General features: G+C 34.1%; 4 protein-coding genes across 12 annotated transcripts; 2 read left to right on the forward strand and 2 right to left on the reverse strand.

Moving 5' to 3' along the window:
• Positions 1 to 527: 527 nt before the first annotated feature.
• Positions 528 to 7,649, reverse strand: LOC114185371 (vacuolar cation/proton exchanger 3-like). The gene is made up of 10 exons (XM_085673586.1): positions 6,988 to 7,649; positions 6,869 to 6,897; positions 6,474 to 6,670; positions 6,157 to 6,369; positions 3,791 to 3,922; positions 2,203 to 2,319; positions 2,075 to 2,128; positions 1,792 to 1,908; positions 1,545 to 1,641; positions 528 to 828 (listed from the first exon to the last, which is right to left on the reverse strand). Exons 1-10 carry the CDS (start codon positions 7,326 to 7,328, stop codon positions 821 to 823), a joined length of 1,305 nt encoding a protein of 434 aa, XP_085529712.1. The 5' UTR covers positions 7,329 to 7,649; the 3' UTR covers positions 528 to 820.
• Positions 7,650 to 8,662: 1,013 nt separating this feature from the next.
• Positions 8,663 to 14,289, reverse strand: LOC114185481 (DNA-dependent metalloprotease WSS1-like). Of its 8 annotated transcripts, none has more exons than XM_085674061.1 (7): positions 14,102 to 14,289; positions 13,376 to 13,563; positions 13,092 to 13,264; positions 12,108 to 12,542; positions 11,112 to 11,292; positions 10,826 to 10,918; positions 8,663 to 9,725 (listed from the first exon to the last, which is right to left on the reverse strand). In XM_085674061.1, the coding sequence occupies exons 2-6, from the start codon at positions 13,392 to 13,394 to the stop codon at positions 10,848 to 10,850; spliced, it is 879 nt and encodes a 292-aa protein (XP_085530187.1). In that variant the 5' UTR covers positions 13,395 to 13,563; positions 14,102 to 14,289; the 3' UTR covers positions 8,663 to 9,725; positions 10,826 to 10,847. The 8 variants fall into 8 exon arrangements, with proteins under 8 accessions (XP_085530187.1, XP_027929018.2, XP_027929021.2 ...); XM_028073217.2 differs by having other exon boundaries at positions 13,092 to 13,287; XM_028073220.2 differs by lacking the exon at positions 14,102 to 14,289 and adding an exon at positions 13,981 to 14,101 and having other exon boundaries at positions 13,092 to 13,287.
• A 1,285-nt stretch (positions 14,290 to 15,574) lies between these two features.
• PEPR1 (PEP1 receptor 1) lies at positions 15,575 to 19,459 on the forward strand. Its single transcript, XM_028069744.2, has 2 exons — positions 15,575 to 18,703; positions 18,821 to 19,459. The coding sequence occupies exons 1-2, from the start codon at positions 15,802 to 15,804 to the stop codon at positions 19,171 to 19,173; spliced, it is 3,255 nt and encodes a 1,084-aa protein (XP_027925545.2). The 5' UTR covers positions 15,575 to 15,801; the 3' UTR covers positions 19,174 to 19,459.
• Positions 19,460 to 22,028: 2,569 nt separating this feature from the next.
• On the forward strand, positions 22,029 to 25,329 carry LOC114183118 (protein MANNAN SYNTHESIS-RELATED 1-like). Of its 2 annotated transcripts, none has more exons than XM_028070005.2 (6): positions 22,029 to 22,182; positions 22,765 to 22,900; positions 23,001 to 23,071; positions 23,466 to 23,551; positions 24,115 to 24,694; positions 24,786 to 25,329. In XM_028070005.2, the coding sequence occupies exons 1-6, from the start codon at positions 22,081 to 22,083 to the stop codon at positions 25,041 to 25,043; spliced, it is 1,233 nt and encodes a 410-aa protein (XP_027925806.1). In that variant the 5' UTR covers positions 22,029 to 22,080; the 3' UTR covers positions 25,044 to 25,329. The 2 variants fall into 2 exon arrangements, with proteins under 2 accessions (XP_027925806.1, XP_027925808.1); XM_028070007.2 differs by having other exon boundaries at positions 22,031 to 22,182; positions 22,771 to 22,900.
• Positions 25,330 to 25,437: the final 108 nt, after the last annotated feature.

Consider the following 25,437-nt stretch of genomic DNA (forward strand, 5'->3'; position numbering starts at 1 on the left):
TAATTTGACATATAAATATATTTATATCACAATTATTTTTACTTGAATGACCTTTTTGACTGAAAATCCATTTTAACAACTCAAGAGTAAGCCAATTCATATTGGGTGCATCACTGTTACACGACAATCCATTAGGTATTGGACTGAACATCATCAACTACCACCACCAAGCTAGCATTTCAAAAGTCAATAGAATGGTAATGAAAATTCAGAAATCCTTTTCAGTGAAGGAATCGGATGAACCACTTTCACCGCTGAATTAATCATACGAAGCTGCGTCCAGTTTTCATCATCCGTCTTTTCCTTCCATGCCTCCATTCATTTGCTGCTTTCTATGATTGTATTTCGTATGAACTTATTTTGTTGGAAGGAAACAAGCACATTGTACCTTATTTGAAATAAAATATGAAGAGTTCAGTCACATTCCAAATTTCCAATACCCAATTCTAAAAAACTGAAGAAAAATTATGAACCCTCAATAATCTCAAAAGGACACTGCAACAAAAGAAAATGAAAGATGACAGTGATTTGTTACTTTCAACGTGATTCATTGGAGATATGAAAGCCCACAGGCTACAAGATTTTATGGTGAATGAATTAAAACTATGAAAATAATACAGGTAACATACTTTCAAAATTCAATATATAATACAAGGATGAAAATTTCCAGTACAACAAATTGCTCGTGGTCACTTCGGGGGTTTCCAGGTCATGTTGAAAGCAGGTCGAAGGTTTTCTTGAACCCTTCCGAAATCCATGCTTCCTACGTTTTTGGTACAGAAAGTGGAACATTGACAACTACCACACCTACTCTAAATATTTAGTCACCTGTACCAGATTCCACAAACAGCATTAGAACAGGCCCTAACCATATATGTCAAATAAACAGCCAAACATAATCCTAACTAAGGTTCACTTTTTTATTAGTAAATAGCCTGATGTAGAACTACCAATCATGGCAGCACAAATTGAACATGATTAGATATAGAGTCAAAATTGATTGATGTGAAACTCCAAAAAATGGACATTCTAATACCATATCCAGAGGATATAAACTGTATTAAATATATGTGAGGCCCCTATTTTTTACTTCTACCAAGATCTTAAAGATTAAGAACAATGCAACGTATATTCTGCAAAGATCAATTCATTAAATGGACCTGATAAACAAACTGCAATTGACAACATGATGTGTCATGTGACTAAATATACGGTTCAGTGTCATTAGGTATTAGGCAATAATGAATAACCATACCAGGGAATAAAAATATTATATACTAATCCGGATTTTACTTAAATTCGTCAATAAGTAACCCGGTTCAGGAGAAATGTGGAACTGCCAAATCCACTTTTGGTATAACATGTTCTAACTAGAGAGATGACACCTTCTGAATCTGGAAGGGTCCGAGTTCTAATATCCAGAAGTTCATATCGTGTAACAAAGATATATAAGTATCTTGAGAAAGGGAAGAGACAGGTAAGCAAATACATAAAGTTAAGCAAGCTTGTTGTGCGAAACTAAGCAGTATACTCAAGTAACTCACCACTTTTATTATTGTCAACATGTACGAAAAAACTGGCAGCAACTATAAGATAGCACAGCACAAGCATCAAGCCTTTAAAATAATTTGAGGTTCCTTCCTGCAAGTAAACAAATTAAAATGGTTTTCAAACACATTAAAAATAGTGATGATAATAACATTCCATACAATGGAATGAAAAACTGATGCCTGACATGGGATTCCAATGAAAAAACACTACCAATACAATTTATAGGTAAGAAATCAATACCTGCATCATAAATGCAACTACCAACACGGTGATAAAAAGCGTGGCAGTCTCAAAGAGTTGAAAATTCAAGTCCATTTCTTTTCCCATGCACCATCCAACAACCACACAGAAGGGGATCTGCAATTTTCAAGAAAACGAAGAATCATTAACTTTAGCAATGATCTACTAATTTTAAAAACATTATAAACTCAAGCCCATTTCTTTTAACAGGATAGTTTATTCACGAAAAGACACACTAAATGTAAACTCCAAATAACCATTTAATAACAGTTCAAGGCCATACCACAAACATAGATATCTGTGTAGACGATCCTATGGCAACTCCAATAGTAATATCCTGAGGAGAGATTGAATCCATTAGCAGATCAACAATATTTATAGAATGAAGAGTAGGCTTTGAAAGCCACTTACAAGCTTGTCCTTTACGGCAAACATGATGGCACTGGCATGTTCTGCAGCATTGCCAACAATTGGAAGCAAGATGACAGAAATAAAAGCCACTGACATATTTAATGACTCAGATGCACCCTGTAAGAGGCCAGAAACACAATAAGTTAATGAATCAACTTATGACACAGTTTACAGACAATAAGAATATTAGCGTTTCTGTCTGTCAACAAGGACAGGAAAAACAGATATTTAATGACTCAGATGGCACTGGCATGTTCTGCAGCATTGCCAACAATTGGAAGCAAGATGACAGAAATAAAAGCCACTGACATATTTAATGACTCAGATGCACCCTGTAAGAGGCCAGAAACACAATAAGTTTATGAATCAACTTATGACACAGTTTACAGACAATAAGAATATTAGCGTTTCTGTCTGTCAACAAGGACAGGAAAAACAGATATTTTGTAACAGTACTTGGTCCAGATAATTAGATTAGTACAAATAAGGCTATAAGGCCAGTATTGAATATCACCATTATTTAAAATCTTATTAATAGATTGCAATATATCTCTTTTTACTTCTACCAAAAATTCAGTGCAGAATCGAAGGTTGTTATCCCTTGTGACTTGACCTGATCACATCACTGTTTCTACTGCATAGTTCCAAAAATAAGTAATTCCTTTTTTGTTGAATCTAATTAGTATTAAGCCATTGCTTTTACTCCCGTAACTTCCTAAGTTGTTATATTAAATAGGAATAGTACTTAACTATGTTAAGAGCTGTTGAGATGGGCTCGTTCCTAACATGACCTAAATACTATTAGTATAAATAAGAGTTTTATAATTTGATCTTTGGCTTTGACCGGGGTACTATAAGGGACCATGTTTTTTTTATTAATCATACATTATACAATTATAATACTATAAGATCCTCTGTAATATTTAAAAAAAATAATAAATAAGGACCTTTTTAAGTAGAAACTAGCTATCAACTATCCTGCTACAACCTTTTTAAGGGCGGCCAGTTCATGCCGCTATTCAGTACTAGTGGTTGCAAGAGTCTAAGACCATAAAACACTCCATTTTGTTTTTTAGCTTTCACTAATTACTTGCATTCCACCACCAAGAACCATTATCTATTGGTTCAAAGTCTTTTTGGTTCACCCATGATCGGTTTGGAATTTTTTTCTAATTTTATTAGACATCTTTTTCAGAAGAAATTATACCTTTATAATAAATTACCTTCCTTCAATATTTTTTCTTAAAGGTTGTATGTTTATCACCCTTGAGCTGTCACCTAGTGATTCTTGGATTAGTAACTTAGTTATCTATTTATGGCTCTATAAATGAACATCAAATTAGTTTTCTATTTATGGCTTTATAAATGAACATCAAAGATCAAAACCTTATATTGCTAAGTAAGACTCTTTTTTGGAATCATCTTGCAAGTTCTAGAGCACCTTTCCAAAAGAAATCAACAGATAAAATGAAAGAATAATTAAAAAAAATTATAAAGGCTCAAACTAAAAGTTCTAAGAGAATAGAGTCTTTGGTAGTACAATCATAGTAATTAATGATCAAGAAGTTTCGAAATGATATAGCTATACCTGTATGGCATCTACGAGGTATCCAGACAATATAGACACCCATGCTGTCAAAATAGCAAGCCAGGTTATTGCCTCCCATTGAGTTAATTCAAGTTCTTCTTCCTCATCAGAATTTTCACCATTATCTCCTTCCTACATTATAAAAGTAAGAAGATTATGTGTAAAATGCACTGTTAAATGATATAGAAAAAAGCATTCAATAGGAACCAACTTACTCAAGTAAATTCCTCTCTATTTCGAAATATATATATATATATATATATATATATATATATATAGTGATTTAATATTCTGATCAACTTTAGAAAATATAAAACCATTTTAAACCCCGCCAGAGGAGTGAAAACACAAAAGAAAATAAAACTTTTTCCTTTTCTAATACATGCAAAAATACTGCACCCAGACTGACATCTATCAAAATGTGAAGCCACGTTCATGGTAAAGTAGCAGATCATGGACAGGGGAGTCATTCCCCATCTTCTTATACTAATAAGATTTTCATAATATTCTCAAATACACTTTAAAGTTGTCTATTTCTTAATTATTAACTATGAAGCACAAAGTAGGGACTTACATGGACATCAACACTTCACACCACTAGAGTCTAAAATATAGGACACCAGACACCAGGAAACACATGCACAAAGAGAGACTCCAATAAAATAATATAGTATTAGATCAAAATTGATGGTATTTTCACTTTTTTAAACCAACCTTGGTTGTTTTTTTCTATGATAAAAATCCTAAAAAAAGGGAAGAGACAATATTTTTATTATTTTATATTATATTCGAAGTTGACTTGTCTAAAAGTTAAAAAAATGAATATTCTTGAAAAGCATTAGGTTTGGCAATCCGGTGTTGGCTCAAGTGTTGTTGTGTAGACTTACAAGTGTCAAAGCCGATAAAAAATTAATTTTAATTGGAAAAATACCTAGAAGTGTTTCGTGTCCGCAATGTGACACTTTGAACAAGAGAGACATTCCTGCTTTATAGACTATTAATGATTCTAAGTTGTTGAAAGAACATAGAGCATAACACTAATATCAGGTAAACTATAATTGAAGTTGTTTGTGATTGTTATTATTATTATTATTATTATAGAAAATTTTACATTAATATTTTACTTTAAATTTTATCTTTTGATAGCATTAGCTTTTTATGAATGATTTTAAACATTAATAACACTTTCCTCGTGTTAAGCATTTTATTAATTAATCCTTTTCAAACTATTAACTATTTTGCCTTTATCAAACTAATTTTTTGTATAACCTTCGTATACTTGTTAATACAAGGAAACTTATATAATGTGACTTAAATCTATAAATATGTCTTGCACGTGGACTTTTCAACCAATTTTTCTTATGAATTATGTGATTTTTTTTCTACACGGAATTTCAGCAAACTTTGCTAAGATTTTGCAGAAAAATATTATTTCCTTAAATTTATTGAAAACTTCGTAAAACTTTTTTGCGTATTCATACAAATTTTATTATGTATAAAATACATAAATTCAGTAGCCAAAAAAAAAAGAATAGAAGTCTTAAAAAACAAACTTGGGAAGTGTTAATAATAAATTAAAATACGTTCCAATATCATGAAAAAAAATTGATTAAGAAAGTAGTTAATATTTGAATAGTATAATGAAATACTAAAAATCACTCATAAGGAGTGATATTATCATGACACTTTCATTCAATTTAAACATTATAATATTTATTATTTGACCCTTCCAACGTCTTTAGAATTTATTATACAAGCTCTACCACTGCATATGCAATTGTAAAGGAAGTTCTGTCACCATTTAGATTTAATTACATAGTCTGTTTTGATGAAACAAAATAATGGTTGTGGCTGTGTTTCCCATTGTCTTTGGGAGTCTACCAAAATTTGACTGAGGAGCTAAACCTCACACCATGCCAATGTAGTCATCTCTTCTTTATTTTTCATGGAAATATTTTCCACTCACTCTTTTGGTAAAATGCTTAACTAAATAAAACATTTTAATCTAACAGTTGAAACAAAATACGTTTCTTTCTAATTGTGTATATATCCTTCATCCACCAAGGGTCTATTGGCGAAATGGTGACCGGTAAATGTGTAACACTAGTTAACACAGGAAAACAACAATGACAGGATGATTAAGTAAACGACCATAATTGTGACTACTAACAGGTGGCAAATACATATTTATCTCCTTAAATAGTCGAAAACTTAAAATATCTAATTGCCACTATAAAGCGTATTTTCCAATGAGAAAGAAAATGATAACAAAACATAGACGGGCTTCACCCCAATCACATCACATGGTGCATGTCATGGTAATTATACATCATAAACATGAGAGAAAAAGCAACAAAAGAACTAACCTCATTAACTGGAGTATAAACATTCTGCTGACTTCTAAGTTGAAAGAAAAGGTAGCTTGCATATGCCACCAGCATTATGCAGCTGCTAAATCTTGATAGAGACAAAACTGACTTCCCTTCATGAACTTCTGTGTGAGTAAAGTAAAGCACAGCAGGAAACAGAATTCCCATTACAGCCATCAAGAGTAACCCAGAATTGACAACGGCAGCTGCCTGTTGCAAAGGCAAACTACAGTGTGAAGTCTGTGACGGAAGGAGGACAAAAACGCAAAGAGACAATTACATGCACTAATTTTCACCAAGATCATGAAATGTACCTTATCAAAAACCTGTACTTTTTTGTAATGGACAATGCCACCGGTAAAGAAAGCACAGCCAAGAACTAGAAGCATATTTGACAGGATAGAACCAAGTAAAGATTGTTGCACAACCCTTATCATATTGCTTTTCAATGCGTAAATGGATATAATCATTTCAGTTGCATTGCCAAATGTGGCATTAAGCAGACCCCCAACTGCGCATACCAACAGAAGTCAAGTCAGTTCAATTGACCCGTATTCCATGTACTTCGATACAAGGCGTACACGCATACAAGGAATAAGTACAATAAATAGAGGATGCGTTACTATGCGTTTTATGTCATCAATAAATCACAAATTATTGAACATGGTGATATATACAACACTAGTTACTATAAAAGGTAGAACTATACCTGTTGGTCCCGTGTAGAAGGCAAGCTGCCTGGATCAAGGAATAGGAAATTGAGCGTGTTAGCGATAGATTAAAGAGGAGATTAGATTAGCATAGATTTGAGTAGCGCGTAAGACTTACTCAGTGGCATAGCCGAGACGTTCGGCCAAAGGAGTGATACCCAATAACGTGAAGAAGAAGACCCATCCATGGTGTCCGGTGAGATAATGCAGTAGAATGGCGAAAGGACCAAATGGAAGCAAGATGTTGATCTTGGCCTTAATTAAGACGAAATATATACTCCTGCTGATGCGTCTGATGTTGAAGGCGGAGGAGGTTCGTAAATCGACGACGGTGGTCTCGAAATTGAAGGGGCGGACTTTGGTGGCGGATGTGGAAGAGGCGAAGGGAGTGTGGTCGTCGTCGTCGTGGTGAAGGATGTCGAAAGGATCTCGCTCTATCTTCTCCTCCGGCGAAGCCATCTGCGAAGCACGGAAGAGGAGAGCACAGATCGAGGAAGATAAGAAATGATGACAGAGCTTAGGTACAGAGCTTAGGGTAAAATCTAGGGATGTGATGATGATGAGTGAGGAAGAAGAAGCAGAAGAAGACCGAACTCAGAAATGAGAACGACGATGTGATAGCACACCATTCAATTCAATTCAAATCAAATCAAATCATTTCCTGATGGCGTTCGATGGCCGGCAACTACGCTGTGCCTGGCAAGTCAGCAGTCACACCTCCGAACCTTCTGCGAAATCTCCTCTTTCTCTCTCTCTCTCTAAATCTCTCTCTCATAGTTCAAATTAAAATTATTTCCATTTATATATTTCAAAGCCTAATCTCAATGTCTTTCTTTTTTTCCTCTGCCTCCACGTGTCCTTCATCCTTAAATTAAATAAATAAATATGGAAACAAGAACCATACTTTCTCAAATACCATCTTTATTCGCTTTCAATTCACTCCTTACCGTTTTCAAATACCCATAAATATATATATAAATAAACTATATTTCAAGTAATGTGAAGTTTCTATCATCAACCTAATTGATCTGAAAAAAGTTAACTTTTGTCCTTTTGAATGTAGGTTACTGTGTACATTTGTTGAGGGATGAAATTTACTATATGTCCACTGTAATCATATTTTAACTAATTATTATATTTTGTTTTTCTCGTTATATATTTAAATATTAATTTAATGTTTTACTGCCTACGTTTAATAAAGTTGGTTCATTTGAATTTTCTTATAGCGTGGTGGAATTATAAACAGGATTTAATTTTCAAAACAGTGAGTTGCGTAAAGAGATGTGTTTTACAAGCATCGTAGAAAAAAATGTATAATCTAAAGAATGTAGTTGTTTAGAAAATGGTGTAAAATATCAATACATGGTTTATTTATACAAGTACTTCTGACTTTTCATACAAGTTTTTTTCTTTTTCCTTGGACCATCTTTATTTAAGATGTAATCAGATAGTGGATAATATAATTATCTCAAGAATTTAAACTTTCTGATTTGATACGTTTATGAAAAATTGGTCACCTCTATTAACCGGGTAAAGAGAAATTAAATCAAACGAGATATCAGACATTCGAACTTTGTCCATGGAAGTTAATATTACCACATTGTAGTCTTGAATCAAACAGCGATTCTTACGGTAAAAAGATAGTGTCCGTAATTCAGTACGATAAAAATATAATGTTTAATACTTTTTATAACGATGTTAATTTCCTTATATAATGGCTTTGATTTTGGAACGTTATAGAATTTTAAAGAAACACATTCCCAAATAATCATGCTAGCAGTTCAAGAGATGAATTCGAGAGCCAATAAGATGAAATCTTAATTGAATCCCTTTTCCAAATTCACATATCTCGTGTATTATCAAAATGTCAACTCGTGAACTGCACAAAAAAGATGCAAATGAAGCAGAAGCAACAAAAAAAGAGTTTTGACAGTTTTCTTACACTTTTCTCATCCGTCAAAGCCTTCCCGGCCACCACCTTGGCGGAGTAAAAACCATCCCACAAGCTTTGGCTACTTCTAATACTTCTAATAAATTGAGATCTTCAAAATTTTTCTCCTTTTCAGTTTTTATCTTTAACAAAGCTGTATACACATCATCAGAGCATGGCGGTTTCTCCAAACCGTCAAAGCCTTCTGGCCACCAATTTGGCCGAGGAAAAACCATCTCAGAAGCCTGGGTAACTTCCAACAAAGTAAAATCTTCAAGATCTTTCTCCTCTTCTTGTGTGAACTCTAAGAGACCTCTAAACGAATCAACAACTTCAGGAGTGCATGGTTCTTTCTCAGAACCCATGTCGCCTTCCGAAAATTTTGATGTTTTCACCGAGCTTTCACCGACGACGTTCGTTCCCTGCGACGGCTGAACTCCTGAAAACCCTAAGTTCAACCCCTCGCTCAAATAGATGAACCCTTGCGTAGCAGCGTCAACATCGACGGCATGATTAACGGTGCAAGGATGGTCGCATTCGGTGGCGGCCGTCGGCTGGTCGCAGAAGGAGGGTGGCGAGGTGTTCTCCGGTGGAGTGTGGAAAACGTCCAGGGGAACAACGGGGGAGTCAACGGAGGTTGAGGGAGAGTGGTGACCGCGTGCTCTGACACAAAGATCGCGCAAGTATTCTTCCTGCGAAGCTGAGATACGAGAATGATCGAAAATAAATTTGTAAGGATCCTCACCTTGGTCGTGAGTGTTGGAATCCGACATGGTTACGTCCGGCATGGTTACAGGTTCCGCCATAGCCACAAGCTCCTTATCGGCGGCGCAGAAAAAGAAAGGGTTATGATGCCTTCGATTCACGTCACAACAAAGAATGGAAGTTGAAGCGCCTAAATCACTTATTTATAACCTTTGCCTTGCCTACAGCAGAGACTGTTTAAATTAAATATAGCCTTGCATTAAAGTGGCAAGTCTCCATATCAAGACAAGAAATCTCCATATCAAAAGACTATAAATCTAATTAAAAATTGGATTTGAGCCCACTTAAAAAAAAAAGAAAACTCTAATTTTGTTTCATTTTACTTTATCATACTTACTACTCTTAGTTATATCAAATAATTCTAAATCAATAAATATTACTCTTTATCACCATTGTAAAGAAAAATGTACTAAATATTCATAATTTAAATTTCTTCTTAATTTTTTATAAAATAGAACTAAATTATATACTAAAAATTATTAAGATTCAACATTCTCTCCAGTTAACCATCATAATAATTTGAATAGAATAGTGAGTGAGAGTAATTACAAGATTTTGAATTTTTTAAATAAAATAATATTTATATCTGTAATATAACAAGTGGTGGTTTATGATAACAAAAAATAAAAAAACTATAAAATAAATAATTTTATTATGAATAATTTTTTATTATAAAATAAATTATATTAATAAATTTATATTTAATAACAAAATGTCTACGTAATAACAATAATAAAGAAAATCCTTAATGGGCATAGATTATAACTATATTTGATTAGAATTTTATGTTCATTCTTGTAACTACTGAAGAAAGAGTCCCTACATAAGAGCCCTTCGCTTCCAATGTCCAAAGCAAGTGCTCCCAAGGGCACCAATGAAGACAATCAATGAGGTAGAATGAGTTATATATAGCAAAAAGGACATCTTCGAAAAACGGAGGTGCAGGATGAAAAGTATACGAACGCAGAAAGTAAAAGCCTAATCTATATACAACAACCCATAAGTTTCCTTGTTCTTTACAGGCACCTTCTTCCTGCAAATCTATAAGTTTCTTTCTGTACTCATTAAAAAATATTTCATTTATCTTTTTCTTAATTATATAATTTGAAAACTAAAATAACTTTCAGATTATCCAATCCAATTTTTATTTTAAAGAAAATGTGATCTTTTAGATTATACAATTCAAGTCGGACTACATAATCTAAGCAAAATAGAAATATTTTTTATATGGAGATGTTATGGAGGTGCAGGAAGAAACTACCTTTTCATTGGTTAGATACGGACTAATTCATAGGAAGCGTAACAGGCCAAAATATTTTGGGTTGGAACCTTCTAAACACAATGAAGTTAACAGCTACAAAATGAAACATAATATTTAGCCGCTACTTCTGATTTTACTAATTCCTTTTTATATTAACTCTTTCAGACAAAATGAAATTTATGTTTTTTTTCTTCTAATTTCTCACGAAAACTTCATTGACCATGCTAAAATGTTGTGATTACAACCAAAATACTTGCAAATTGTAAAGTTTGGTTCGGTTAGGTACCAATGTAAGGCCCACGGGTGGTCACTGATGGGCCATATGAATATCTCCATTCTCCACAACATAAGCATCTGTCCAGCTCAACCCCGTTTTCTAGAGTACAAAATTTGCAAGACCAAATTTTGAACTTGGAAACACCTTTCTGCATCTCTGTTCCACAGGCTTCGCATATCAATGCTAATGGCTGCAATACACCAGATCACCACCACAAATAATTCTACTCAGTGCATGCAAGAGCAGTTTGCCAATCACATTTAAAATTGTCAATAGCATTATTATTAATAACACAAAAGACCTCATCCGACAAAAATTTTAGTCCCTGCGCAGTGAGTTAACATAACCAACAAACACTAGATCAATGTGTTTTTGGGAAGGTTGGGGGTGCTACAAAGCATAGAAACTCCTCTATAACGCTCACGCATTTCTCAGATAATCTCAACTTATTATGCTTTTCAAAGTTACGTAGAGTTTCTCCAAGTAATGCAGATTCAAATACCGGTTCAAAATTAAAGGCACACGTGAAAAGGGTAGAGCCTTACCTCATCATCCCTACAATTAAAATAGCAGGCTATATACATAGGTTAATCAGTAAACAGATTGACACTAACCTTTGTGTATACATATATTGTTTTCTTTATGCAAAAAACATCGTGTACACATCACATCTAACAACCTACTACATCACTATGGTAAAATAACCTATAATTTCCATGAATCAAGTTTGGCCTCCAGCAAGAAAACTTGAAAAATTGAAGAGCTTATGAAATTAGAGTCAAGGCACTATTGAATGATCCTTTTCATTCTGCTAGGCATGCTGACGTTGGATGGGAGGGCAGAGATTGGAAATTTTCAAGTTAATAAGATTATTGTTTTCGTGATGGAATACAGTAATGAGATAGAACATTGTACATACATAATTTAATATTAAATGAAATCAAAACGAGAACTACTTTATACAATCTATCAAATTCATTATGATAGAAGCATAACAAATTGTACCTTATTTAACAAAGTGCAAGTGTTGCACTGCCATTTTGCTCCCTCAAATTTTTCCTTGGTTGTTGCAGATTGAATAGCTGAAGTTTGAATAGATCTTGAAGAGGCTTCACTAGAACTTGTATTCTCCCTCATTTGAGGCTCACTCCTTTGAGATTTTGACCCACACCACTTGTCATCGTGCAGTCTTCTTTCAGCAGCCATGGCAGCAGCTTGTATTGGACTCAGAGAAGACTTGATATTTTTATCACCACCTAAATACTGAGGTCCAGAAGGCAGCAAAGCTCTATGACGTGCCCTGCTTTCAGCAGCTACCAATGCAGTCTGGCGAAGTGATGACAAAGGTGGTTGCTGGGAGGACCCACCCAGACGTCTCCCATAAAGGTCAAATCCGTTCCCAGTGCTATTAATCCCTTTGACCATCAGTTCTTCACATTCCTACAGTAGAATAGGGTTTGAACTAAAAATATTAATTATCTATGACCAGTGACAGTAAGGATGTGCGTATATATACAAAGATAGCAAGTCAGCAGAAACAATATATTCATGAACTATTATCAGCACATAATTTGAAAATAAGGATTCCACTTTTTATTTAGGCAATGTAATCTGATGAGTCTTCTTTTAAATTTCATCAATATATGAAATATTCAGTTAGGTAAACTACGTAAAGAAATGGGTGCATATCTACCAGGATAACTGTGAACCACGAGTTTATGCTAAATTTTAGAACTAAGGGTAACAATAGTCTCACAGTTCCCAAATTCTTTTGCTGAATGTGTATGTAAGTGTGCCTCCACTGAAAACACACTAAATTTTGTATCTGGAAAACCACACATGCATTAGCAGTATAGTGTACCACACATGGTGATACCATTACAAAGCGAATGTGAAACAGTCAAAGTCTAAGGAACTAGAACAATGCATTCATAGTTAAGTATAGACAACACTACAAATATAAATTGATAGAGAGCAACAAATCATTACCCTTCTGATTTCATCCAAAAGGTTATAAAACTGAGCATTATGGGGACCATGTTCATTATGGCAAAGCTCGTGCAACATGGTATCGAGAATCTGCTCATATGGGAAGAAATCCCACTCGCAGTTTGGCCTCCGAAGTCTTATCTTTATTTCTGCACCTGGTCCTATATTTAACCCTAAAAGTGATGGATTGGCAGGGCTGCACATCAAGGTTTTAGACGACTAATACTAACACAAGTACATAGCATTTAAAAAAGTAAAATGAAGGGATTTCAATGATCAAGTACCAGAATTCAGAAAGAACATTGACTTTCCATCTTCTTTTTCGCATAATCGGTTGAACCTGCTTTGCTACCTTTTCGAGAATCTTCCTTGCGTCATCTTCTCCGATTCTTTTTAGAGGCTTGATTTCCCAGACTTTGTTAAGATCATTAAGATCCATGCTAGCATAAGAAAAAGGCTCCTAAGCTTGCCTCTGTAACAAATTTGAAGCGATGGATGATACTCTCCATTTACATAATCCGAAAACACAAGAATTAGAAGATCTTTGTTAACCTAAAAGTCAGAGAAGTTGGCAGACCCAGCTTGTTTCAAGGTTGAAAAGCATAATGAAAACCAAATCACCCCTTTTTAATAGTATTGATGAAACGGTTATGCAATCTAATATATATACTTAAACTACCAAATATTTGAGTCAAAAATAGTAGCGTATAGAATAAGCAAAAATCTAACTAGATGCATCGAAGCGGTTGTCATATAGTCACATGCTGGAGAATGTTTAAAGAAAAAAAAATGCCCTCTTCATCTAATCTGCTTTCCCAGATGACTCTGGTATGAGTTTGTTTGCTCCAGAAAAAAAAAAAAAAACAGAGAAATTGACTTAAAAACTAACCAACTTAGCCTGCACGGAAAATTTCACAATTGAATCCACTAACAAGATCAAAATTGAAAGCATTTCTATTCACACAAAATTAGAAAGTAGATATGAAAGAGAAGAATTCCCAGAAACTGACCTCAATAACGCGTTACTTTGTATTTTGGCAACAATAAGAAAGAAGAAAATGAGCGTGGAGTTTGCTTCTTAAGCTTTGGTTGGTCCAAATTCTTACACTCTTTGGATCTTTCTTACTCTTGCCCTATATGGGATTGGAGGGAGTGGAAAGGACGAAAACGCAATTATCCGCAAGTATTCAACGCTGATTCCCAGTGTGTGTCACAAACAAACAACACAACGAAAAATAAATATCTTACCTCTTTTAAATTTATTTTATAAATTCCAATACATAATTCATTAAAATTTGAATTTAAAAATTTAAAATCCACTAATGCCAACAATCCAAAAGATACTAATTTTGGTTCTGTTACAGAGAGGGTTATTAGGTTCAGACTTTAACGAGTTTGGCTAAATTCATCACCTTTTAGTTTGTCTTTATTGTCATTTTAGTATTATATCTCAATTGTATAAATAAAAGAAAATGCCTTTCATTTGATATCCACTATTAATATGATTAATATAAGATCATTTTTTAAATAATATTAAATTGGTTCAATTTTGTTTGTATTTTAATCCATCAAACTTAGGTATTCTTTTATTTATATTTAAATTCCGACAACACACCTCACAATACTATACATAAACACTACAATATTGATATTAAATATAGTTGAAGTCGCTGAGGATTTAGCCTTTTAATTTGTATATAAAAAATGTTATCTATATATTACTAGCTAACTAATGTATTTCTTAATAGTTATTTTGATTGCTTAAATGCATACTTATTTTATAATTATATCATTTATTTACTCTATCGAAAAGTCTTATCTTTAATACCACATACTTCTTAATTTATTAGTCATATTTGAATTGTTGAGATTGCGAATTAATTTTGGAATGATTATTCGAATTTAGATTCATATCATATTAAATCAATACTTTTTTTTTTAATTTCTATTTTAATTTTGAACAAATGAAATAAATATATTAATTCCTAGAAACAATGTACGAATAGTTTTGATAATTATTTTTATAATAAACTATAATTTGAATAAAAAAGTATCATATAAAAAAAATCAAATTTAAAATATATTACAGATGTATAAATTGTAAAATTTTACTTTACATTTAGGTGAAATAATCACAAAATTACAATGAACTACTTAAATTCAATCGTTATTAATATTTCTTTACTAAAATATTACTCTTTTAGCTAATCTAACTCGATCTTACGGCCAAATTTATTTCGGATAGGTTGAGTAAATTTAATTTAATCTCTTTACTACCACCATAAATTCTTCAATGCTATCTTCCAAAAAAACAAAATTTATTATTATTATTATTATTATTAAAACACTTTCTTAACCTATCATAGCTCATATATTATATCCAATGTTATTATTTTATATTTATCTAATTACATTAAGAAAGAATAAATACATTACATTCCATAAACACAGTTTTCAAAGCCAAAAGTTAGTTGAAAATTGACAAAGAGAGACCATACAAAATTCAACTTCCCAGATACCAATGTGAAAGCTCGAAGACAACACAGACACCATTTATTTGTTTCCGACAGACAACAATGAATGACCATTGGTTTTGTCCTCGCATTTTCAACCATGAGTCAGAGCCCAGAAGAGTTGATTTCCCATTGCAGCGGTTGTGGTGCTTCCCCAAGGTGAGGCCTTTGCGCTTCTCCACCTCCACCGCTCAGCAATGCATTCCACCATCTTCACAAGGTGCCTTCTTTTCTTCTCTTTCCTCTTTCATGCTGTCTCTGCACTCACCTCCGATGGCCTCACCCTGTTATCTCTCACGACCCACTGGAACTCCGTGCCTCCTTCCATAAACACCACGTGGCTTGCCTCTGATTCCACTCCATGCGCCTCTTGGGTAGGAGTTCAATGCGACCATACCCACCATGTCATCTACCTTAACCTCACAGGTTATGGGATTTCTGGTAAGTTAGGTCCTGAAATTGGAAACATTTCTCGCCTACACTACTTAGACCTTACAAATAACAACCTCAGTGGCCCAATACCTCACTCCTTCAAAAACTTGCACAGCCTCCAGTTTCTCAGCCTTGCCAATAATCAGCTATCTGGTGAAATTCCACATTCCTTGTCTCAAATACCTGTTCTGGATACTATTGATCTATCAAATAACCTTTTAAGCGGTTCCATTCCCACCAGTATTGGGAACATGTCTGAGCTTTTGCTGTTGTATCTTCAGAGTAACCAGTTGTCTGGGACAATTCCTTCATCCATTGGGAATTGCAGTAAATTGCAAGAATTGTGTCTGAACACGAATCAGTTGGAGGGTGTACTGCCTCAGAGTCTAGATAATCTCGATCATCTGGAATATTTTGATGTCTCCGATAATAGACTTACGGGTACAATTTCTTTGGGTTCAACTAATTGTAAAAATTTAGTAGTTTTGGTTCTCTCAGACAATGACTTTAGTGGTGGCCTTCCCTCAAGCCTGGGGAACTGTAGTAGTTTATCGGAATTTTTTGCTGTGAACTGCAATTTGGTGGGGAATATTCCACCCTCCTTTGGGCTACTGACCAAGCTTTCTATTCTATGCCTTCCGGTGAACCATTTATCTGGAAAAATACCTCCAGAAATTGGGAACTGCAAGTCTCTGACAGATTTAGAGCTGTATTCCAATCGGCTTAAGGGTAACATTCCAAGTGAATTGGGAAAACTAAGAAAACTGGTGGATTTGCAATTGTTTTCAAATCAATTGACTGGTGAAATTCCACTCAGCATCTGGAAGATTAAAGGTCTTCAGTCTCTGCATCTGTATAATAACAGTCTTTCTGGAGAATTGCCATTGGAGATTGCAGAGCTCAAGCAGCTGAAAAACATCTCTTTGTTTAGCAACCAGTTTTCCGGTGTCATACCTCAAAGCTTGGGAATTAACAGCAGTTTAGTTCTGTTGGACTTCACAAGTAATAAATTCACTGGCAACATCCCACCAAATCTGTGTTTTGGCAAGAAGTTAAAGATCCTGAATTTGGGCATTAATCAACTTCAAGGTAGCGTACCTCCTGATGTTGGGAGCTGTACAACACTTACAAGATTAATCCTCAAACAGAATAATTTTACTGGGCCTCTTCCTCATTTTAAGAGCTGTCAAAATCTCGTTTATATGGAAATTGGCAACAACAAAATTCATGGAGCAATTCCATCAAGTTTGGGAAACTGCACACGTATCACTGACTTAATTCTGTCCATGAACAAATTTACAGGGGCAATACCATCAGAGCTAGGGAACCTAGTGAATCTTCGGACTTTGAATCTCGCTCACAATAACTTAGAAGGTCCTTTGCCCTCTCAGCTATCAAAGTGCACCAGAATGGACAGGTTTGATGTCGGATTCAATTTCCTAAATGGTTCATTGCCATCAAGTCTGCAGAGCTGGACAGAGCTAACCACATTAATTTTGAGCGAGAATCGCTTTAGTGGGGGCCTCCCGTCTTTCTTGTCGGAATTCAAAATGATTTCTGAGCTACAACTTGGTGGCAATGTGTTCGGAGGCAAAATTCCCGTATCAGTTGGAGCAATGCAGAAATTGATCTATGGTTTGAATCTAAGTTCAAATAGGTTGACTGGTGAAATTCCTGTGGAAATTAGAAACCTGAAAATGTTGCGAACACTGGATCTGTCTCAGAACAATTTGACAGGAGGCATAGAAGTTCTTGGTGACCTCATCTCCTTAGTGGAACTCAATATTTCATACAATTCTTTTCGTGGTATTGTACCAAAGACGCTGATGAAGTTTCTTAATTCTTCCTTGTCATCGTTCCGGGGCAATCCTGGCCTCTGCATCAGATGTTCAGCGTCAGATTGCTTGGCTTTCTCGGAAAGAAGCTCTCTAAAATCATGCGATGACAAATCTACTAAACACAAAGGCTTGAGTAAAGTTCAAATTGTGAAGATGTTTCTTGGATTGTCCATATTTCTTGGTTTGGGGTTGCTGGCATTAGTTTGTGTTGTTGTTTTTGAGAGAATAGCTAAGCAGGAAAACAATATCTCTTCTGAACAGGGTTCTTCGTACCTTCTTAACAAAGTCATGGAGGCCACAGCGAACCTAAATGATCGATATATTATTGGTAGAGGAGCTCATGGAATTGTTTATAAAGCTCTGATAGGTCCAGACAAAGCTTTTGCGGTGAAAAAGATAGGATTGGCTGCGAGCCAAGGTAAGAACTCGAGCATGGTCAGAGAGATTCAGACCCTTGGGAAAATCAGGCATCGAAATCTAGTCAAATTGGAAGACTTTTGGTTGAGAAAAGATTGTGGTATAATTTTGTACAGCTACATGGAAAAGGGAAGTCTCCATGATGTTTTGCATGAAAGGACACCACCACCAACCTTAAAGTGGAGTGTTCGGTATAAGATAGCTGTTGGAATTGCTCATGGATTAGCTTATCTCCACTATGACTGTGACCCTCCCATTGTGCACCGAGACATCAAGCCCAGCAATATTCTTTTAGACTCTGACATGGAGCCTCACATTGCTGACTTTGGTATTGCCAAACTTCTGGAACAGTCTTCTCCTGCTTCAAATACTTCCATTGTTGTGCCGGGTACTATTGGTTATATTGCTCCAGGTAAGTCTTGTACATTATTATTGGTTTGATGTGTGTTTCCATAACAAAATCAGAGATTTAATAAATCTTCTTATGCATCAAGTAACATGTTTCATTGGCTTGTTTGTGACATGACAGAGAATGCTTATGCAACAACAAGTAGTAGGGAGTGTGATGTGTACAGTTACGGAGTTGTTTTGCTTGAGCTGATAACAAGAAAGAAAGCAGCCACAGATCCTTCCTACATGGAGGGTGGTGTTTTGGTGGATTGGGTTAAATCTGTGTGGAGGGAAACAGCAGAAATTCATCAAATTGCTGATTCTATCCTTTCAGGGGAATTTGCAGATACCCATATAATGGAAAACGTTACCAAAGTGCTTATGGTTGGTTTGAGATGTACTGAGAAGGATCCACACAAGAGACCCACAATGAGAGATGTTATTAATCAATTGTCAGATTCCAATCCACGAACAAGAAGCACAAAGGGGTAGCTACCGTGATAGCAGTTCTGCAGCATGCATTTTACTCCTTGTCTCACCAATCCAATGCAAAATTAGCTTATATTTAGTAGTGACAGCAATAGTAGCAGTGTTGTACTTGATTTACGTTTGTGTCTTTGATGCTAAATAGGTTATGGTGTGTGTGGTATGTTATGTTCCTAACCTTGGTGCTGTAAGTGTAGTTTGTTTGGATTGTTCGTCCAAATAATGTCATATATGAGGTGAATTAAACTAGAAAAGGGCTATTTAGTGAAAGAAAAAATGAGTATTTTTGATACTTGTGATGGATTAAAATGTATTTTGCTTTACGCTATCCACCAGATCAAAGAGGTTTGCACAGACAAGCAACATCAATTACTGCTCTGCCAAACCATCATCATTTGATCTCACTGCTTTACCTTCCTGCACCCTCCATTATCTTCGCTGATAATCATTACACACAATTTACTTATTTTAATATTACCATCTATTAATTAGAAGTTGTTTGACACCATTTAAATTTATATTGTATATTCATAATAAATCATGAATTTATCAAAATTTAATTTTTTAATCTTTTACTAATAGTTGACATCATTTAATTTTATTCCTCTAAACTCATGAATCACTGGTTTTAGAACAGATAAAGTAGACTTCACTCTAATTAAATAAATAGCTGAAAAATATAATTAAAATAACTTTCTATTTTAAATTAGTGAGATTTTAATGGCACTCTAACTCATTACATGCATGTATATGTATATATCGGTGGGAAAGTGGGTTTGGTCAGTCCGTCAAAATGGAGAGTGTCAGGTTTTTATGATCCAGTTTGCATAACTTGTTAAAAGATATAGATATATAATATTATTATAATTTAAATTATTAATATTTATAAATTAAATTTTAATTATTAATTATAATTGATTAATTTAAAAAGTATACGAATTATTTTAATTTATACAATTAAAAATATTAATTAATAAACAAAAAATTTCAAAAATATTTATATAATTAAATATATTTTAAATATTTATTTATAAATATATAAAAACAAATATATTGGACTGACGCATTTTACCATCACTTATATATATTACAACTACGTCTTAATGTCTACCTTTTTAAAAGCTATGTATCTCATATTTATTTAGTATGAAAAATTAACTTTATTATTTTTAAGTGTTTATTTGTTTCTCGTTCTTCACATTATGATTGTGCATGCCGAAAATATTGAATAAATATCTCATAGTCAATATCAAAAAGTTGTTTCAGAAATACATATATAATTGAATACAACATATAAAAATAGTTTAGAAAAATCAATGAGTCTACTGTGTTCATTAGAGGTCAATACCTAAAACTTTCAAAGAAAGAAATATTACAGATACTTAAAAAAATAATCAAAATCAAAATCCTGGTGGAGGTAATTGCCTACACAACATTCTAACACAAATCTATCACAATAAAACAGCAATTAAGCATTATATTAGGACATCTCATCTAATCCCATCTCTTCACTCCTTATTTCACCTTCACTCTAAGTCGATACATTTATGAGATTATAACTATATAAGTATTTTTTTTATTCAAAAATTTAATTAACGGATGCAATGTACTTTTCTCAATGAACTTTAAAATTTGATATAATAATTTAATTTCATTACATTACATCCTTTTTCATCAACACATATAAAGAACCCTGATGTGATGATAAAAAACAATTTGATTCTTTGCTTTCCGTCATGCATATTTATATTTGTAAAAGAAAAAAGTATTTATTTGATCACTACCATGGTTGTTTGTAGGTTGTATTTATTCTCAATAACTCAGTGCACACACTGTTTACACAAAAAACAACATCCTTTATGATTTTTTTTTCAGCATTCAGCAGACTCACTTTCTTACCTACCAATATGAAAATAACAAATACCAAATACCTCTTCAGTAATCTGTGTTCTAATACTAACATCACATCTCAGAAAGGTTAAGACTTTAGATTGGACAAGTTGAGATGTCTCTGACTTTAGACTGAAGAAGTTGTCATGTCCAACATCTTCTGTACCAAGACATCTAACCACACCAGATCAACTATTTTGTGAAATAAAAATAATTGTATCATATGTAAATTGTTATCTTGAATGTATTTATAGTAAACTTATACTTTTAAATTTTATATTCAATTGATTAGGTCTACTTAAAAATAAATATTGGCCGATCTATAATAAAAGAGAAATAAATTACAAATAAATATGCAGTTTGAACCACCTGTCTTAATGCAAATGTAACTTACAACATCCACTATATAATTTTTTTTATATGTTAGTTAAAATATCTTCTGTTAAAAATATCCTTGCCTCTTACAAAATTTATTTAAATATAAAGTTATTGTTCTCTTAACATACATCTGTAAATATTTATACGTGTAAATATATGAAATATAGGTATTAACATATATCTTTATAAAATGAAAAAAAAAATGAGTAAAATAACTGAGATTTATTTTTTGAAATTATATGCAATAATGTATTTAATTAGTTAGTTTATATGCATAGATTTTAAAAATACGGTCTAAAGCAGAATTGAAGGGTCAACAAAAGTTGTGCAGTGGTTGAAAAAATTAAGAAAAACATTATTTGAACGAAAAAAGAGAGGAAGGGTAAGGAGGATGTTGGAGAAGATTTGATTTTTGCAGCTGAAGTGTCGGTGGTGTAAAAAGTAGAGAGCTTTGTTAATAAATAATAATTAGAAAGAGGAAGTTTGGTACAAGGCATTAGCATATTTGTACTTGTTGAGTGAGTTTTCTTATCTTAACCTTGCAATTTCATCTCATCCCATATCAGAGTCTCAAGGTTCCTTTTTGTTTTCAGAGGGTTTATTAAAAAGGTGAGGGACTGAAGCAGAAGAGAGAAGAAAGAAGACATGGGAGTGGATTTGAGACAAGTGGTTGCAGCAGTTCTCACCCTCACAATGTTTGTCATGCTTGGAAATATGATCAAAAGAGACCATTTTGATTCACTTCAAGTAAACCCTTCTTCTCTCCATCTTTCTTTTCCTTCTTCATTTCCATTTCCATTTCCATTTCCACAATTCACACACATCACAACACCCACATAACATAACCCTTCTATTTCTTTCACATACATTGTTCATAGATCCCCTGTTCACATTCACAAACTTGAGCCATGAGAGAAGACCCCAGTTGTTTTATACATAATTTTCAGTCAAGTACTCACAGGAATGCTTTATAATTCAACCATGTCTTCTACATTGTTCATTCATTCTCTTCAATTCCACCACAGAAACCTATGTTGTACAATGATTGTCAAACTATTAACTATTTAGACCACATTTCAATATCTAAACTTCCTATTGGTGATCAATTAATCTTCTCTAATGATAGAATTTGGGAAGAAAGTATGAACTCTGGCCAAATAAGTTAATTAGCTAAGTAAACAAATCCCAGAGTCTCTGATCTCTATTTCTCTACCTTTTCTCAGCAACCCAGTTCCTAATACGGTTCCGTGTATTTCCTAGAGCTGGCTAATTTCGACTTTTACTCTTCTCACTTTCAAAGACCCTGATTTCATATTTTTCACTTGTAAGGAAAAGCTACCCGGAGGATCGGAGGATTCCAACTTTGAGACTGTTAAGTTTGATGCTACTCATGTGAGAAAGAATATAGGACTTTGGAAGGGAGACGTGGATGACCTAAAACCGTGTTGGGTTAAGCCATCTGCTGGTAAGGTTTTGTTTTAAGACTTACAAAAGTTTTGAGGAACTTATATCATACAAATGCTATCAAATAGTAAATATTTGATACCTGTGTTGTCATGTGGCAGATGATGTGGAGCAGACTGAAGGATTTGTTACTTTTGCATTAACCAATGGCCCCGAATACCATATTTCTCAGGTAACTTATTCAATCATTATGCTTAACTTATTGAGAAGTTAAGCATAATGGTCATCCCTCTCCTACAAAAATAAATGGTGCCATTATTACGTGAAGTTTTACCATGTTTTGCCACATTGATGTTATCATTAGCATTTGCATTCATAAATTGGTGGATTGCGATGCATGTGATTCTTTTATTTACCTGTGCTTTCAATCTAGAACTTATCCTTGAAGTCAAGTATTGTGATGAACACTTTCTAAAAGTGATGCAGATCTGCTTTGCCTCTTCTTTTCCCCCTTCCTGATTGTTGATGCTAGTAGCTGGAATTTATCTTAGATGTACTCAAATCATCAATAAAATATCGTGATTGTTGATTTCTTTATTCTCTAACACTATAGTGATGGTTATCAGATAGCAGATGCAGTGATTGTTGCTAGAAGTCTGGGGGCAACGCTTGTGATACCTGACATCAGAGGAAGCCAACCTGGTGACAGGAGGTTAGTGCTGAATTTTATTTATTCTATAAAAGATTATACAGATGAGAGCATTTATTTTAATCCGGTGTCCATATTTTAACCTCTGCTTTGCTTATTCTATAAAGGGTTCCCTTCTTCCTCGGTAATTTTAAAATATTAATTTCAAATGAGTTCATGATGTTGGATCCTGTGTTTGATATTATCATTTTTTTTGTTATCATATCAACAAATATGCGTAAGCTGTTGATTTAAACAACACGCTGAAAATGAACTAGGCTTATTTCTCAATTGCCTAATAAATTTTCTTTTCCTACCTTTTTGTTTGTAAATAGTTAGGGTCTAAATCTTATCAGAAACCAACCTTGTTCTTTTTCTTTAAAACTTGGGCTTGAGTGTAGGTAGATGGTTTCTGTTTGTGAATAGTACACTCCATTAAACAAGGGCCAATTTGAGCATAATTAATTGTAGATGTCATTGATGAATAGCTCTTTAAACTAAAATTTCTATTCAGTCTAATTTACTTTTGATTGTAAATTGTAATGGTGTAGAGTAGATGTTCCTAACTAATGTAATTGAAATGTCAGGAATTTTGAGGACATTTATGATGTTGATGTGTTCACAAAAAGCCTGGAAGGGGTGGTAAGAGTGGTAAAGGATCTTCCTGGTCGTGTATCAACACGGAATATTGCTGCCGTGAAAGTACCTAATCGTGTTACGGAAGATTACATAGCTGAACATGTGGAGCCAATATACAGAACAAAGGGAAGCGTAAGACTTGCAACTTACTTCCCTTCAATAAACATGAGAAAGGCAGGGAAAAAAGGCGACACTGATTCTGTTGCATGCTTAGCAATGTTTGGAAGTTTAGAGTTGCAGCCAGAAATGCATGAAGTGGTTGACTCCATTGTTGAAAGACTAAGAACTTTAAGCCGAAATTCAGACGGCCAATTCATAGCTGTGGACTTAAGGGTTGAGATGTTGGATAAGAAAGGGTGCCAAAATAGTGATAACGATGGGGAGAAAAGCTGCTACAATGCACAAGAAATCGCAGTGTTTTTGAGGCAGATTGGTTTTGACAAGGATACCACAGTTTATGTCACTGAATCAAGGTGGGATAGCAGCCTTGATTCTCTCAAGGATTTGTTCCCCAAGACGTATACAAAGGTGAGATAAGTTGTTTACATCTATCTATTATCATTCAAATTAGAACCATTGTTTTTGTTTGTATTTGAAAGTTGGTTGTTGGTTGGTGCAGGAAGCCATTATGCCAGCGGATAAGAAGAAAAAGTTCCTAGATTCTGAATTTGAGAAAGTGATTGATTTTTATATAAGTGCAGAGAGTGACGTGTTCGTACCAGCAATTTCAGGTCTGTTCTACGCCAATGTAGTTGGAAAGAGAATAGGTTCTGGGAAAACACGCATACTGGTTCCAGCTTCGTCTGCTTCAGCCTCCAATTTTCTCTCTCCTTATGTCTCCAACAAAAACCACTTTGCTTATTCTTGTTACTGTTAGCAACAACCTGTGCATTTATTTGCTACGCTCCAAAACTACTCGCCGATTATGGCTTTTTGCGTTCACCAAAAGGGTTGAGCTATTCTATTCAAGTCACGGTCAAATGTGTACAGAGCGTTTTCTGTTCATCACAGTTTGTTTGTAAAATTCTGGTTGCCTCATTTTTATTTATCATAGTGGTGGTGGTGAAACTGAAAGATAATGTATTTGTTTGATGGTATAGTGGCATCGCATGTATTGGATTTTTGGATAAAAGGTATATCAATATCATTTCCATTTCAGACCAGTTTGCATATTAGCTAATCATTTATTAAAAGATTTTGATTTGATTGTTAGTGAGATATGATGAGGGACAATTTCTCAATCAATGGCAATAATATTAGACACAGTGAGA

Source organism: Vigna unguiculata, chromosome 5 (assembly GCF_037176805.1).
Source record: "Vigna unguiculata cultivar grain cowpea cultivar isolate G323 ecotype 2 chromosome 5, ASM3717680v1, whole genome shotgun sequence".
NCBI classification, from domain to species: domain Eukaryota; kingdom Viridiplantae; phylum Streptophyta; class Magnoliopsida; order Fabales; family Fabaceae; genus Vigna; species Vigna unguiculata.

Excerpts from the sequence above, each read along its gene's own strand:
- LOC114185371 (XM_085673586.1), bottom strand. The coding sequence starts at position 7,328 with ATGGCTTCGCCGGAGGAGAAGATAGAGCGAGATCCTTTCGACATCCTT. Across the intron at positions 3,923-6,156 it reads TTTATACTCCAGTTAATGAG|GAAGGAGATAATGGTGAAAA; the intron begins GTTAGTTCTTTT and ends TTTATAATGTAG. Across the intron at positions 2,129-2,202 it reads TTGCCGTAAAGGACAAGCTT|GATATTACTATTGGAGTTGC; the intron begins GTAAGTGGCTTT and ends ATCTCTCCTCAG.
- LOC114185481 (XM_028073217.2), bottom strand. The coding sequence starts at position 13,530 with ATGGATCTTAATGATCTTAACAAAGTCTGGGAAATCAAGCCTCTAAAA. Across the intron at positions 13,288-13,375 it reads AATGTTCTTTCTGAATTCTG|CCCTGCCAATCCATCACTTT; the intron begins GTACTTGATCAT and ends CTTGATGTGCAG. Across the intron at positions 12,543-13,091 it reads TTTTGGATGAAATCAGAAGG|GAATGTGAAGAACTGATGGT; the intron begins GTAATGATTTGT and ends ATTCTACTGTAG.
- PEPR1 (XM_028069744.2), top strand. The coding sequence starts at position 15,802 with ATGCATTCCACCATCTTCACAAGGTGCCTTCTTTTCTTCTCTTTCCTC. Across the intron at positions 18,704-18,820 it reads TATTGGTTATATTGCTCCAG|AGAATGCTTATGCAACAACA; the intron begins GTAAGTCTTGTA and ends GTGACATGACAG.
- LOC114183118 (XM_028070005.2), top strand. The coding sequence starts at position 22,081 with ATGGGAGTGGATTTGAGACAAGTGGTTGCAGCAGTTCTCACCCTCACA. Across the intron at positions 22,183-22,764 it reads ACCATTTTGATTCACTTCAA|GAAAAGCTACCCGGAGGATC; the intron begins GTAAACCCTTCT and ends TTCACTTGTAAG. Across the intron at positions 23,552-24,114 it reads AGCCAACCTGGTGACAGGAG|GAATTTTGAGGACATTTATG; the intron begins GTTAGTGCTGAA and ends TTGAAATGTCAG.